Consider the following 15,537-nt stretch of genomic DNA (forward strand, 5'->3'; position numbering starts at 1 on the left):
CAGTCTACCGAATACCCCAGAGTCATGTCAATCAACACAAATTTTGCCATTTTATCTTCCTCAGCTCACCTATTCTATCTCCTGTCTCAGAGGAAGAGACTTTGTTCCTACAGGCCCAGGCCAGACCCTCTCTCTGACTTTGCTCTGACCTGGCCTCGGCCCCAGGCCTGGGTACCCCAGACTGTCTCCAGGCAGCCAGGCTGCATCAAGGGGTCTCCCTGTGCCCAGCATCGCCTTTTCTCCCAGGCATGGAAACCTACTCGCTCACCCCTACACACACTCCTCCCAGTGACCTCATAATTGGCAAGTTTAAGAAACACCAGTCAGTCTCAATCTTGCTTGAGCTTACCCTGAAATTTGAAAATCTGAACTAGCCTTTCCTTCTGGAAGCTCACACTTGCCTCAGCTTGCAGCTTGCAGCTTGTTCTCCAAAGAACTTCTCACTCTCCATTACTATAGTTCCTTCTTGTTTCCTCCAGCAACCGGAAGAGATCAGTGACCCCAGCCCTGTCAATCGGGATTCACTGGAAACACCTGGGGGAGAGGAGGCACTAAATAGAGGGTGGGGGGTGCGTGCACGGCTGGAGGAACAGACTTGGGGATCAGCAAGCATCAGGACACACTGGAGGTCCCCCAAAAGCAAGAAGCTGGAAGCACAGTGACGCAGAGCCAGAGATGCCCATTGGGAAGCCACCACTGCTGTCACCATTGTCACTAGTCAGGCAGCCAGGGCTGCAGGAAGTGCCTCTGAGGTTTTCTTCGCTCCAGGACCACTCACTCCAGAAAGAGAGTTCCAGGAGAAGCTTGTAACTGGCCCCGTTTGTGTCATGGACCTGTAACAGACCCTTCGCCTTTTGATTCATGGGGCCACAGAGGAATTAGCCTCCCACCAATTCTTCCCGTAAAGGGGAAGAGGTAATTCCTTCAAAGAGTTTATGTCCTTCAAGAGGAGGCACGCAGAGCACCACACCTTGCCTCTGCGCAGATTTTGTACATTTTATTTTTAGCGCTCATAGACTTGTTCTGTCCCCACTGTGGGTTTTATGTGATGTGGACTGAGTTTTTTAAGGATTCAGACTCTCGTCATATTTGGGTATGTGAAGTGTGTACTTGTGAGTCTGTTATAGGACAGGGAGAGGGGCAGCCCAAACCCCGCAAACCTGCCTATTCTAAATGGGTTCTGCCATCCGCCGCATCAACACAAAACATAGGAGACTTTAATGGGAACGAACTTTAATACAATTAGGAAACAATACAGGAAAGGCAAAGAATCTAGTTTGTAAATCAAGCCCCAAAGTTACCCGTCCCCTCATGGGTAAAGTCCATCCAAGGGATCGGCCCAGAGCAAGGCCCCAAAGCCTGCCACAAGTCTAAAGCACCTTCCAGTGGGGACCCACAGAAAAGGGTCAGAAACAACCAGACAAGCCCGGAAGGAAAAGAGCAAAATCACATCAAGATAAAAGCTGCCATGGTCACCTCCCCACGGGTCTCACCCACATCTGGGTCACCCAGTCCACGACCAAAAGACAAGCGCAGTTTCTTCACGTGTCTCTAGGCTCCATGCACCTCCTCCAGGTCTCCTGGCTCCATCCTGCTTCCTTCCTTCCTCAGTCTCTTCTGCCGCTTCTCCTCCTCTTCCTGCCACCCCTCCCTTAGGTGGGGCAGGGAACCTCCCCTTTCCTGGGGACCACCCTGTTTACAAGTCCTTGACATTATAATAGACAAAGGCATCAAGTACCATTATCAGTTTTTAACTCATGGTAGCTGCACCCGATTATTTTTTTTTTTTTTTTTTTTAATAGAGGCATGTTTTTTTTTTTTATTTATTTATTTGTTTGTTTGTTCGTTTTGTTTCGTTTACACATGCACTGGGTACAGTCAGAAGAGTGGGAGGGTGAGAGAATTCACCAGAGCCAGAGCGGGGAGCAGAACAGCAGAAGGACCGAAGGACACTGCTGAGGGGAGCAGCGGGCGGCAGGAGAGGTCTGCGCGCCATGTGGGCCCTCCTCTGTGGCCGGGAGGCCGGGGATCGAACCTGCCGCAGAGGCTGCGGGCAGCTTCGCAACCCAGCGCTCAACCGCTGCGCCACCGGGAGGCCAACACCCGATTATTTTAAAGGGGAAAGAAAAGTAAAATTATTCAGGTGTGTTCCATAACATCTTTGAAATGTACTTGAAAATCAACTTGAAGGGAGTTTTTCTTACCTGAGAGCTGTTCTCAGAGAGGTCAATTTTGCCCCTCAGGGACATCTGGCCAGATGTCATTTTTAATTGTCACAATGTGGGGTGGGGGGTGGCGGGCTACTCAGGCCTCTAGTGGGTAGAGGCTGGGATGCTGCTAAACACCCCACAATGCACAAGGCAGCCCCCACAGCAAAGAGGGAGCTGGAAGAAAATGTCAGGGTTGTCAGGTCTAGGAACTGCCTCATAGTCTTGATAAACAGGGCTGCTAAAAAAAAAAAAAAGTAAATACATTAAATAACTAAATAAATAAACAGGGCTGCTGGGGGTCTATTACTGATGGGTCTAGTGCAGAGTGCACAGGGCAGGCTCACTGTCGACTTGGGCAGACGGGTAGAGTCCTGGAGTCCTCAGTGGGTATTTACAGGACCTCAAAGCTCTCTCAGGGAACCAGGTACACAGGCACTCCAGGTCTGGAGGCTGCATGCAGGGAGGCAGGCACTGGACAGGGGGGCTGAGAGAGAGAAAGGGAGGCAGCCAAGCCCCCCAACCCCCCACGAATCTTTGTGCTTTTGCCTCAGAATCTTTGTGCTTTTGCTTCAGAGTGGTTCCCCCAAAGCGCAGTCCTGATATCCCTGGCCTCCAGGCACAGGTGCCCCCACTTCCACATGCGCATGCCCGTGCCCTCTGGGCCCAGGTGTTCACAATCACAGGTACCCCCACCCCTCAGCCCCAGGGCACCCACAAGCTTTCAGAGGACCCAAACAGCCTGATAACATCATTTACCCTACAATGGGCCATGAAAACAGTTTAGTCCCTGTTTCCCCAATTGTCCCTGATTGTCCCCAAGTAGTCTCAGGGGCCAAGTGAGGAGTAGGTCAAAGGGTGCTTCCAAATACTTCTGGGGATGCTCATAGTGAGCTGGGTGTATATTTGCCCTAGCTGAGGCCCTTGCTGAGTGGAGGGCTTGATTCTGGAACCCCAGCATCACCAAAGGAGGCAGACTGGCAGCAAAGGAGACCATGGCAGGGTTCCCAAATGCTGGAATTTGTCATACTCCTGCGGTGTTTGCTCCCACTAGTTGTATATTACTAGGACACAATTAATTGGAGAAATCCATTTCTCCTGAAAGAAAGATGTAGATACCCAGAATCAAAGACAGGAATCCTTAATACATGGACAAATATGCTAAACTTCAGATATTTGAAGTTTTCGCACAAAATTCTCCTTTTCCTTTTATTTGAGCCAGATATGATCAGATATTTACTAATGTCATGATTTCTTTTATGATTATAGGTTGTTCTGCTTTTGAGTTCAAAGTAATTGTCGGGCCTCCCTGGTGGCACAATGGATTAAAGTCTCAGCTATCAAGTTATCGCCACTGCATAAATAAATAAAAATAAACCTTTAAAAAAAGTAATTGTTGTTGATATATAACATACAAATAGAAAAGTCACACATCATTTGTTGCACTCCAATTTTCAGAAGCTGAACACTCTTGTATAACTGGCATCCAGATCAAGCAATGGGACATCACTGACTGCAGAAAACCCCTGATTCCCTCCAGTCATCCCCTACTTCCCACGGTGGTCAGGAGTCTTATTTCTAGCAGTGCTAATTAGTTTTGCTTGTTTTTGTACTGGATCACTTTAGAATTTTAATTTTAAAGTCTTGTAAATGCAAATACTTATTAGCATTGTATTAGTCCAAAATTTCAAACATCATTTAAGAATGTTCGAAAATACACCAGCATTGGGCCTCCCTGGTAGCACAAGAGTTAATGTAGCAGGGTGGTCCCCAGGAAAGGGGGAGGTTCCCTGCCCCACCCAAGGGAGGGTGGAGCTGAGCAGGAAGAGGAGAAGCTGCAGAAGAGACTGAGGGAGGGAGCAGGATGGAGCCAGGAGACCTGGAGGAGGCACGTGGAGCCTAGAGACACGTGAAGAAACTGTGCTTGTCTTTTGGTCGTGGACGGGGTGACCCAGATGAGGGTGAGACCCGTGGAGAGGTGACCATGGCAGCTTTTATCTTGATGTTGATTTTGCTCTTTTCCTTCCGGGCTTGTCTGGTTGTTTGTGACCCTTTTCTGTGGGTCCCCACTGGAAGATGTTTTAGACTTGTGGCAGGCTCTGGGGCCTTGTTCTGGGCCGATCCCATTTGGATGGACTTTTACCCACGAGGGGACGGGTCACTTTGGGTGCTTCATTTAGAAACTAGACTCTTTGCCTTACCTGTATTGTTTCCTAGTTTTATTAAAGTTCCTTCCCATTAAAGTCTCCTATGTTTTGTGTTGATGCGGCGGATGGCAGAACCCATTTAAAATAGGCAGGTTTGCGGGGTTTGGGCTGCCCCTCTCCCTGCCCTGTAACATTAAGACACAACCTATGAAGCTGTCCGCAGCCACTGCAGCTCAAGTTCTATCCCCTGGCCTGCCAGGGAGCTACCCACATGGCGCAGCAGACCTCTCCTGACTCGCCCACTGCTCCCCTCAGCAGTGTACTTCGGTCAATCTGCCTGTTCTGTTCCCCACTCTGTCTCTGGTAAATCCTCTCACCCCCCCCCCACACTTCTGCCCTATACCCCAGCTCTTGTATGCATGAATGAATAAATCTTTAAAAAAAGAAAAGAAAATACACCGGCATTAATATTAAAATAAAATATAATATCAATATTCAGCATTTCCATACATGAACATTTACCAGGTTTCAGTATGAAAACTACAGTCAGGTCACATGCAAGAATGTGGTAAACTTCAGATATTTGAAGTTTTTGCACAAAATTCTCCTTTTCCTTTTCTTTGAGCCAGATATGATCAGCTATTTACTAAAGTCATTCTCCTTACTCTTCTAAGAAATACCGCAAAAGCAACAAGGAGGGTGAGAAGCAGAACCACAAACAACACTATCAATGAAACCAGCGAACCTCCGAAACCCCTCAGATGAAAGGAGAAAACTACCCGAAGGCAGGAGGACCCCCCCCAGGTGGAGCCCGCTCCGGGCCGCAGCGCTCAGGAAAGACCTGCCAGCAGAGGGCGCTGCGCCCACGGGGGAGTCACACCCGAGACGCAGAACAATAATCCCTTGTTGGCAATTAAGAGGCCGGGCCTGGCCCTCTCTTGCAGGGGTCTGGATTTGCCCTCCTTGACTGCAGAGCTTCGTTCCTGGACTTGTACATTGCCAGAAAGCGCGTGGGGCCAGAAACGAGGGCGAGGAGATGAGAGTCACCCCCAATACACACACAGGGACCCTTAATCATTGGGCAGTATCTGGAGACGGTTTAGGTTGTCCTAACTGGAGGTGGGGGGCACTACTGGTATCCAGTGGATAAGGCCAGGGACTCTAGTCCACACCCTACAAGACAAAGCAAAGAATTATCTCAACCCGAATGTTAGGAGTGGTGGCTCCTGCTGGACAGTATTCCACCAGGTCACACCAGGTCCGTTCCTCTCTTGTCAGGGACACAGGATGTTTTAGAAGAGCAAACACTGAAAATAGCCTGAAATGTTCACAAGTTACTCTTTGTCTAAATGAGAACATATTATGTCCTTAAGTAACTTCAGATGGACAAAGCTGGCAGTGCCATTTTAACAATTTATATTGTACAAAAGTTGGGTGCAAACTTTTCCATACAATGTATAAGGAGGGGGCAGAGCTGCTTCTGTCTTGTTATGTGAACACCAGGTCTAATGTGATGGGCCTCCCTGGTGGCGCAGGGCTTAAAGTCTCAGCACTATCCAGCTATCGCCAGCCACTGCAGCCAGCACGAGCGAGCGGTACGACGTAGCACAGCCACGAGTTTGATCCTTTGCCAGCTGACCCACATGGCTCAGCAGACCTCTCCTGTCTCGCCAGCTGCTCCCCTCAGCAGTGCATTTCAGAAGATCCACCTGTTCTGTTCCCCACTCTGTCTCTGGTGAATCCTCTCACCCCCTCCCCACACCTCTGGTCTGAACCCCAGTTCTTGTATGTATCAATAAATTTTTTTTTTAAAAAAGGTGTCCCTGAAATAGAACTATCGATAGAATGCAACTGTAACTCATCTAATAGTAATCAAAGCAATTGCAGTGTGCTCTTTTTTGGAGACTCACTGTAGCTGGCTGTAAAGACAGGAACAGGGCACTGAGCAGGTTTTCTGACCCAGCAGACCAGGTAAAGGAGGAGTCAGAGTCCTCAGTGGCTTTTGCAGGTCTTTTATTGGGATTTACCAGGCACACGGCAGGCAGGGGTGCTGGGGGGCCGGGAGGCTGGCAGGCCTTCCAGCCCCCAGCACATCCTCACTCCATCTGGGCTCTCCGGCCTTCTCTCTGCTTCTCCTCTTCTTCTCTCGGCTTCTGCTTGTTCTTGACTTCTGCTGGCGTCCCCGCGACGCCGCCCTTATAAACTCAGTCTCTCAGCCCAGGTGTACCCACGGCAGGTGCCCACCATCAGGCATGCATTCAGGACCACAGGGTTCCCTCATCTGTCCTAATGGCGGGAGGGCAGAAAAGCCTGATACTTTTTCCTTACCCTACACTGGCATTTCTGGCTTTCCCAACATGACCTGACATACAGCATTTTGATGCCACTGCAGGAACACAATTCCGTTCTCATTCCAACCACTTGGAGTTCTTAGTCCCCACTAGGTACAGGGGCGAGGCTGGCTAGTGACAAGATTTCGGGCCAGCTGGTTATAAATCTGGGTCCTGCTCAAGGTGGATCATTCTCCACAACTCAGGAAACTCAGGAAAATGTTATACTTACAGCCACAGTGTTCTTTCAGAGGATACAGATTTGGACCAGCAAATGGCGAGACACGGGGAGACCTGGGAGGGTCCCCAAAGTGCAGCTTCCCTGACCTCTGGCCTAGGACTGACACCTCTCTCTTCCAGCAGATCAGCATGACCACCACCAGGAGGCGCCACTGAGTTTCCAGGAGGGCTTCATGGACACCTTTTTTCAAAAAAAGATTTATTGATGCATACAAGAACTGGGGTGTGTGTGAGGGAGAGGACTCACCAGAGACAGTGGGGAGGTAGATATACTGAAACAGAACAGGTAGACATACTGACAGAACAGGCAGATCTACTGAAATACACTGCTGAGGGGAGCAGCGGGCGAGGCAGGAGAGGTCTGCTGCAGCGTGTGGGTCAGCTGGCTTAAAAGGTCCCCATCATTGAAAAAAATCTCCAGTCTCTTTCCCGTCCTTGGAGGTGGGTCTAGCTCAAAGTCTTGACCCTAATACACTGGAGATCTTTCTGGTCACAGTTCCCACCCTGAAGCTATCCAGGAGTCTTCTCATTCACATAAACTCAGGTTCAGCTGCGAAGCTCATGAAAAACCAGGGTACTTCTGTGACGAGCAATTCCAAGGGTTTTTGCCAGAAACCTTGCACAAATTCTTTATTATAAAACACATAGTAGATACTCAATAAATATTTGCTAAGCAGAACACTGAAAACACCAGAAGTTGGCAGGGAAAGGAAGGCAGTTAGGCTCCTAGATTCTTCCCCCTGACAGGTGTATATACCTATTGTGGGGATGGACACACTAGACCATGGGAAACCCATGCCATTAAACATTCCAATGAAATGACGAACTCCCCATGCTCTGGCTTATGTTACCACGCACCCTGATGATAGTTTGGCTTCCATGTGACTTGTTTATAGAACGAGAATGCCAGCCAGGCCAACGTGATCGTGCCTACCTGCCTGCTCCGTTTCACGTGTAAATTCCCCCACTGGCATTCTGGCTTCCATAGATTGTCGCATCGAGCCCTCTGTGCCTTCCTCCATCGGGACAGTTTCTGAGCCTGTCAACCCGCTGCTGCCCAAGACCCAGCCCCAAATCCTGGCCAGTTCAGGAGCGTCTATGAGCCTGTGGGAGATCCAGTCAGCTCTCCGCCTCTACATTTCAGGGTGTGGGCTTCAGGGCATTCACAACATTCCTGCAACAGAAGAGTTTCGGGAACACCCCAAATTGGATCTGGGTGACTTGAGTATAATCTCAAGCAGGTATGTCGGAGATGTGGTTGTAACTGAGAAAGCTTAAGCCTAATTAATTTTATTCCACTTGACTTAAAGCAGGAACATGTGAAAGAAGGGGATCTGAGGACAGCTTTTCTACGGGGCCCCAAAAACATGAATTTCAGTGTTTCTCTGGTCCTGGTCAGAGGCCGGAGACAGTGACTCTGACGTCCACAAGCATGGCAGCGGCACGAGAGAGTCACTCTTTTGGAGGAAACAGAGAATTTGCTCCTCTAAAATCTGAATAGTTCTGTGACTTGGGAAAGTGATTAGCCCACTTTCAGCCGCAAGTTGACTTCGTGTTCAACAGGCAAGCTTCGGATGAATAGTCGGACCTCTCGGCCAGCTTTCATGAATCCTCTCCCTTGGAAATGGTACATGCCATTCTGGTTTATGCATCTATCTTTTATGAGTTTGGTTCACATGAGTCAGTCTTACGAATCTGGTCCATTGACCAAATTGAATTTCAAGTCGTGGAGAGTTGAGGATTAAACCATCCAACAAAGCAACCCCTATATTCACATCGCCAAACCTGTGACTGGATGAAGAATATTTACCTCATTGTATTCCTCAAACCACGTCACACCTCATTCAGGAAGCTGTTCTAGAGTATTCCTGCATGATGTTCTCTTTGGATGCCTCTGCTGGCCCGGAGGTCATTGACACAATCTTGCAAAGCAATTTACTTTCTTGGGGATCTTGGTTGTTAGAATATTTCTTAAACTGAAATTAAACTTGTCACTTCATAATGTCCACCTCTGGTTCTTTCACAAAAATAGAACAGATGTTGTATGTGTCTACGCTGCTGTCCTCCAAAATGAACTTGAGCACGATGGAGTTCAGCCCTCTCCCTATTGTTCCGAAAGCTTTTCGGTGTCTCTCTTGAGCACACAGTTCCTCCTCCCGCCCTGAATCTTGTCAGTCCATTTGCACTATTATTTCTGAGACCTAAGATATGAGAGCAGCCAAAATTTGTCATTTCTTTCAGCAGCTGCATCTCACTTTTGGCTCATACGCTTTGGATAAAATGGCTTCATCTCTGCGTTTCCCCTTCCCTTTGGATTTGAAGCTGTTGAAATGAGATACACGTCCATGAGGGTGTGGGTTTACTTCGGTGAACTTCTATCCCCCCCTTTGGTGAATGCTGTTCCCGTTCATTATGAGGGAGGGTCCTCTCAGCTTCGGACGAAGACACAGAGCAGTTTCAAGAAATCAGAACCGGGCCTCCCTGGTGGCGCAAAAGGTTAAGCACCACACTATGAAGCAGACCTGCAGCCTCTGCAGCACGAGTTCAACACCCGGCCGGCCAGGGAGCAACCCACATGGCCTGGCAGACCTCTCCTGTCTCGCCCGCTGCTCCCCTCAGCAGTGTGTGTATTTCAATCTGCCTGTTCTGCTCCCAGCTCTGTCTCTGGTGAATCCTCTCACCCCCTCATCTCTGGCCTGTACCCCAGCTCTTGTATGCATAAATAAATAAATCTTTAAAAAAAAAAATCAGAACCAAGCAGGGAATGAGTTTATTTTTCTTAGAAAGAAAAAAAAACTTCCATCTTCCTTTAGATGAGCTATCACTGGAGATCTGGGAAGGTGCTAAGTCATCTTTGCCCCCAAGCACCTGACACCTGGCAGGTAAAAGGCACTTTGCAGGGGCTTGGTGGATGAATTCAACTCTTGACAGATACTGAATTCACAGGGGGCTGGGCTGGGGGAGGGTAAGGAAGGGCGAAGAAAAGCTCTTTTGGCTGGAGGCTTCCTCCCCCTTCTTGTTCTCGAGTATATTGTATATACAGTAAAATAGTTTAAACAAACTTAGGCTGTAGCGACTGGAGCTCTCCAGAAGCTGCCTGCAGCGCCCCCGGGTGAATTCTGTCCCCTGGAATCCCCTGATTCACGCGCCCGGGCGGCTCGAGCGCTCGTTCATCTACTTGCTGTTAACTTGATCTCCACAAATCCATCCCTCCTGCCTCCCTACCCTCTCCCCCGGCCCCCCGACACCCTCACTCTCGACCCGCCACCCCCGAAAGGCCCCCTCCCGGCCCAGCCCGCGCCCCGCGCAGGTTCCCAGCGCCGGGTTCGCGGCTCTCCCGGGACAGGCGCGCCCCGGGACCGCGGCGAGGGGCCACGTGCGCGCCCCCCGAGGCGGGGAGCAGCCCTCGCGGCTCGGGGCTGTTGCCTGGTCTGCTGGTGAGGGATGCTCGTTTCCCCGAGGCTGCCCCTCATTAGCATGAGCGGGGGTGGGGGTGTGGGGAGGGTGGGGGAGAGAAAGCGCCCGAGCCCAGGCTGGGGTTCAGAGTCTGGGAGCGTGTCTACGAGAATGACAGCTCGAGCTCTCTGGCTGCTCTGTCTCCTCGTGGGATCCGCTCCCGAGGCCCCGGGGGCGGAGAGGAAAGGTAGGCTGGGGGCGCGGGGCGCGGGGCGCGGGGCCGGGGCGCGGGGGAGGCGCGATCCGGGGGGCCGAGCCGGGGTCAGCGCGCGCCCCGAGGAGCTCCCCGGTCTGCGCGGATGTTCTGCTCGAGAGGAGCAAAATGCGTCCCCAAGATTTTGTGTGTCTTGGCAGCCTTTTCGGAGAGGAGCCAGCCCCGCCACTGGAAGGCTCTCGGGCGAGCCGGGCGGGCTGGAGGAAACTTTGCATGTTAAGCAGCGGCCCCGGCGCCGCCGAGGGAAAGTGTCAGAAGGGGTCGGGGCGCCTTTCGGGAGCCGGGCGGCGGCTCGCGGGGTCCCCCGGGGACCCGAGCGCCGGGAGCGCGGCCGGGGCGGAGGGCGGGGAGCCGGGCTCGGACCTTCCCCCCTCGCCCTGCAGCCCCAGCAAATGCCTCGGGGCACCTGAGTCTTTAACCACCGGGTGTCCTGCCTGGCGGGGAGAGAAGCGACCGCGGGAGCGAGAAACCAGGGCTGCTCTGCGGGAAGGTGGTTTTGTTTGCCTTGGGCTTGGGTGTTTGGTTCACTATCTCTGGGAAAAACAGCTTCCGCACCTCGCGGTGCGATTGACTTTGGGTTATTTTTCCACAAGGAAATTGAATGACTTCAGTGGCATTTAACCCAAATATCAGGCAATCTTTCCCATGACAACAGATGGTGCTATCTATGGGGAAGCAGTTGGGAGGTCAGCAGTTGAGAGTCAGGAATTGGATCTCCACCAGGACTTTATTCAGCTGTGGATGGGACGACGTTGAGCAGAATGAGTCAGAATCAACCTCTGCAAAAACACGGACTGTAACCAGCTATTATTGTTGGGTGAAAGCTGATGTTGAAGAGGATTGTCCATTTGGCAAGATAAATCGCCTTCAATGAAGTGTGGCAAAAGTCGCCGATGGGCGGACCGAGCTCTGCAGCCCAAGAGGAGAGAAAATGCCGAAACGCAGCCGTTAAAACGGCAGCAAGAGAGTAAGAAGAGGCCGGTGCCCGTGCCCGCTTGGAGGGCTCTGGACCCGGGCAAATGGCAAGACGAGATTGTGTAACTGGGCATGGAAAGCTGCCCAGCTGCCAGTCTGGCTGAAGTGCGCTCCCCAACCTGTGTGCAAAGCTGGGGAAGATCATGAATAATTTTACAGATGATCTTTCGTGCCCTGCCTTGTAGGAGCTGCTTCTCCCACCATCAGAGGAGGAAAAAAAATGGAAGGGGATGTGTGGGCTTTTATAGTCAACCAGGGGCCTCCGCCTGCCAGGCAGGCTTTAAAAATCCTTCTTAGCTGGGGTTTACCAGTAAGTGGTGTCCAAGAAGCCAGATAAAAATCCACTCCCAAGTGCTTGATTCTGCAGACCCAGATGACAGTGTAAACACGGATGGGAAAACCAAATAGTTCTGTTGTCAGGGGCGCTGGAACAATTAGGACAACCTGTAACACGAGACCTCCCCCCCCCCCCCCCCGCCGGGGTTTGCTCTGGGTACTTTCTCAACAAACTGTAAATAGCAAAAAGGCGGATGTTTATATATATATTAAAGAAAGGGCAAAAAGAGTTTGTTATTGAAGCAAAGTTGTCAGAGATGTTTAGTCCTAGAACAAACAGGCTGTTGGGCTGGTCTGAGCCGCTCGTCTGAGAAGAGCCCTGAGCACAACGAGACGTTCCCATCGGGCCCCTGACTCTCACGTGCTGAGAAAAAAGGGTCTCAGCTGGCCTCGTTCTTGGGGGGCGAGCCCCTCAGCCCCCTCTTCCTTTGCGGCAGAAGGAAACAGGGCCGGGGCTCGGCCTTCTGGAAGCTGAGGCGGCGTGGCGCCCCCCCCCCCCCCGACAGGGGCGCCCTCCTCGCTAACGCCCGTTCCTCGCCCTCCAATTCCGGGCGTCCCGCCTCCCCCTCGCCCCTCGCAGGTGCAGTCCAGGCGCCCCAGGGCCGCCCCCTTCCCAGAGCCTCCTCCTCGCCAGCCCCTTGGGCCGCTCTGGCCCGAGGCGCTTCCCCGCACCCCCGGGGTCTCCCGCCCACGCCGGCCTCCCCCGGCCCCACCCCAGTCGCCTCCCCGCAGACGCCCCTTCCCCTCCGGCCTCTCTGCGCCCCCCCCCCGCTTCTCCCGCCCCCGGCCCCGGGGCCTCGCGTCTTCCCTCAGCTCAGCGCCCCCCTGACGGCCTCCCGGTCTCCCCTCTTGTCCCCACAGCCTCGCCGCCCCACAGCAGGAAGCCCGGCCCCGGCGGCGGCCCGAGCGCAGCGGAGACGCGGGGGCCCGGCGCGCAGCCCGTCCCCCAGGCCCCGCGGCGCCCGAGAGCGGCCGATGCCGCCCCCGGCCCCTGGCCCGACCCGCCGCCCCGGAAGCCCCCGCCGCCCGCCGAGAACCGCGCCGGCTTCCGGGAGGCCGCGCGCGCGCCCGCCGGCCCGCCGAGCCCGCGCCTCGCGCAGGCCGAGAACCGCCCGTCCCCGCGCCGCGCGCCCGCGCCGGAGGACGCCCGCGCCGCGCGCGCGCCCGGGCCCTGCGCTTTCCCGCCGCGCGCGCGCCCGCGCGCGCCCGCGCCGCCGAGGCCCCGCCCGGCCCCGCCCACCCCAACCGGCCGCGCGCCGCCGCACCGCCCCCGGGCCCGCGCCCGCCGCGCCGCGCCTCGGGCCTCCGCGGAGGAACGCGGGCCCCGGCGCCGAGCCCTGCGCGCGCGCCTGCGGGGCGGACCTGGACGAGCGCGAGGCCTACTGCGCCAGCGAGTTCGGTGAGCCCCGCCCCGCCCTCCCCCTCCCCCACCCGGCCGCCGCGAGCCCGTCCGAGCCCGTGCGAGCCCGTCCGAGCCCTCGGCGCGCGCGCGCGCTCGCGCGGACCCCCGCAGTCCACCCCCGCGCCCCGCCCGGGCACGCGCAGCGCAGGCCCCGGCCCCGTCGGGTGGGGGGGCGGGGGGAGGAACTGCGTGTCCCGCGTTTGTCCGAACTCTTTGTGTCTCGAGCAGCCGTGAACGGGATCGTGCACGACGTGGACACGCTGGGCGCGGGCGTCCGCCTGGTGACGCTGCTGCTGGCCCGGGACGGGCTGTACAAGATGAGCCGCCTGTACGTCGCCCCCGACGGCTTCTTCCTCCGCGTCCACCTGCTGGCCCTGGACGCCGCCGCCTGCGGCCGCCCGTGCCCGGAGCTGAAACCCGGTACTGGCGCGGCCCGACCCTTTGTCCCGGGTGCCTCCGCCTGTGAGCTGGAGGCCGCGGCCCGCGCGTCGGTCACCCCAGCGCCTTTGGGGGGGTTATAAAGCGAATAGAATTTAGACAGGCGTCGGCTCGGTCACTGTGATTTGAGCCCCACACCCCCTTCCGCGCCTCGGGTCGAGGACGGGCACGGCATGGGCACGGACGGGCACAGAACGGGCACGGGCGGGCACAGAACGGGTACTCTGTGGATTGCTGGCGAAGGACGAGAATACCGTTGACAGGAAAGAGCATAAGGGGGTCTGTTCAGAACTGAGCTTAGAAATGGCTTTTTGGGGGGTCGCGTAGGGAAGGGCACCCACTCCCGCGTCTTTCTAGCGAGATGGGGTGGAAAATCCTGCGGATACGCCGAGACTGCGTTTATTCTTTTCTGCTGGCTGCTGCTCTGGTGAGCCCCTGAGCGTCGCCAGCCTGTTTCCCTTGTTGTCTGCAACGTAAATGTCCGAGTCCCAACATGTACAACAGGATAATCAGACTTTTCTTGTATTATCTTGTTGTTTCCTGGCATGCGTGAAACTCTGCGGGTTTTTATTTCGTTACTTTTCAGGCAGCAGGTACATCGTGATGGGCACATCTACCATAAGAGACGGCAGCTCCCGACCTCTCTGCTCCAGGTCCTGAGAGGCCGCCTTCGACCGGGAGATGGACTGCTGAGGAGCAGCAGCAGCTACGTGAAGAGATTTAACAGAAAAAGGGATGGGCAAGTTCAAAGTGCAGTTCACACCCAATGCATTTGACACTTGCCGTCCTGGCATTTTTGGATCATCGGAGACTTGGAATTCAGCTACAAAAAAGGAAGGTCTATTATGGCGTAATGGGTTTCCCGTTAGAATAGGGCACACAGCGCCTTTGTGAACTCATTGCATAGTTAGTGCCATCTCTAACCTTGACGTCACCTTCTTCCTTACCAAATGGTTCTTAAATCGTGTGCTTCTCTGAGCTCTGGCGGTGCCTTATGCACATGGTTCAGATAACTGACCTGTCCAGTTAACAGATCACTGCTTCATGTTGTTTATTTTTAATTATTTTAATTTAAATACATTCTTCAGTAGAAATAGTTCACAAAACATTTCCTTGATTTAAAATATACAACTTTGAATAGTCTATATCACGTATCAAACCAAATTTATACTCAAAGCATCACATTTAAAATTCTGTACATATTGTTAAGTACACTAGGCAAAGACATGTATGAAATGTCATTTAGAGCAAACACTAGGGTCAGTGCCCAAGACAAGTATTAAAGTTTTACACTTAATGGACTTCATTCAAGCAAAAATTCAAACAAGTGTTCCTGCTGCACCAAAATGTAAGATAGTATTTCTTCTTGCTTTCCTGTCCTAAAAACTTACTTTTTTTTTTTTTTGGTGTGTGTGCGCTGAACTGGAAGCTGTCCCAATGCTGAACATTTTCTGGGTGTATCTGATGTCATCTTTCTATTAAGACCAAGTATCATGTTTGTGTTTGTAAAGAAGTAAATCATGACTTGAAATCAGATCTTGGATGCACCTGGTTTTTTTTAGCCTCATTGTGCCACAAAGGTTTGGGAAAAAGCCATTCTCAAACTTACTCCCCAAATCCTGGAACCAATATTCAATGACAGCTTGCAAGGATCTGAATTTTAAGTGCTTTCCAGTTGGTCTGAAACAGGTTTAATCACTAGCAGAATATAATATTGATTGGATACTGGAGTCCATTGACATGAACAACTTTTTCAGAAGTTAGTTTTACTGACCAGAGACACTGATAACCC

At 53.1% G+C, this 15,537-nt stretch overlaps 1 protein-coding gene across 1 annotated transcript; it reads left to right on the forward strand.

Moving 5' to 3' along the window:
* Nucleotides 1-10,477: 10,477 nt before the first annotated feature.
* Nucleotides 10,478-14,713, forward strand: LOC119250940 (UPF0450 protein C17orf58-like). Its single transcript, XM_054697779.1, is given in 7 exon segments — nt 10,478-10,567; nt 12,767-13,048; nt 13,051-13,167; nt 13,170-13,304; nt 13,536-13,727; nt 14,332-14,346; nt 14,349-14,713. Coding segments are annotated over 7 exon segments (990 nt in total). The 5' UTR covers nt 10,478-10,491; the 3' UTR covers nt 14,522-14,713.
* Nucleotides 14,714-15,537: the final 824 nt, after the last annotated feature.

Source organism: Talpa occidentalis, unplaced genomic scaffold (assembly GCF_014898055.3).
Source record: "Talpa occidentalis isolate TD23 unplaced genomic scaffold, MPIMG_talOcc4v2.1 talOcc4.1870, whole genome shotgun sequence".
Lineage (NCBI taxonomy): Eukaryota > Metazoa > Chordata > Mammalia > Eulipotyphla > Talpidae > Talpa > Talpa occidentalis.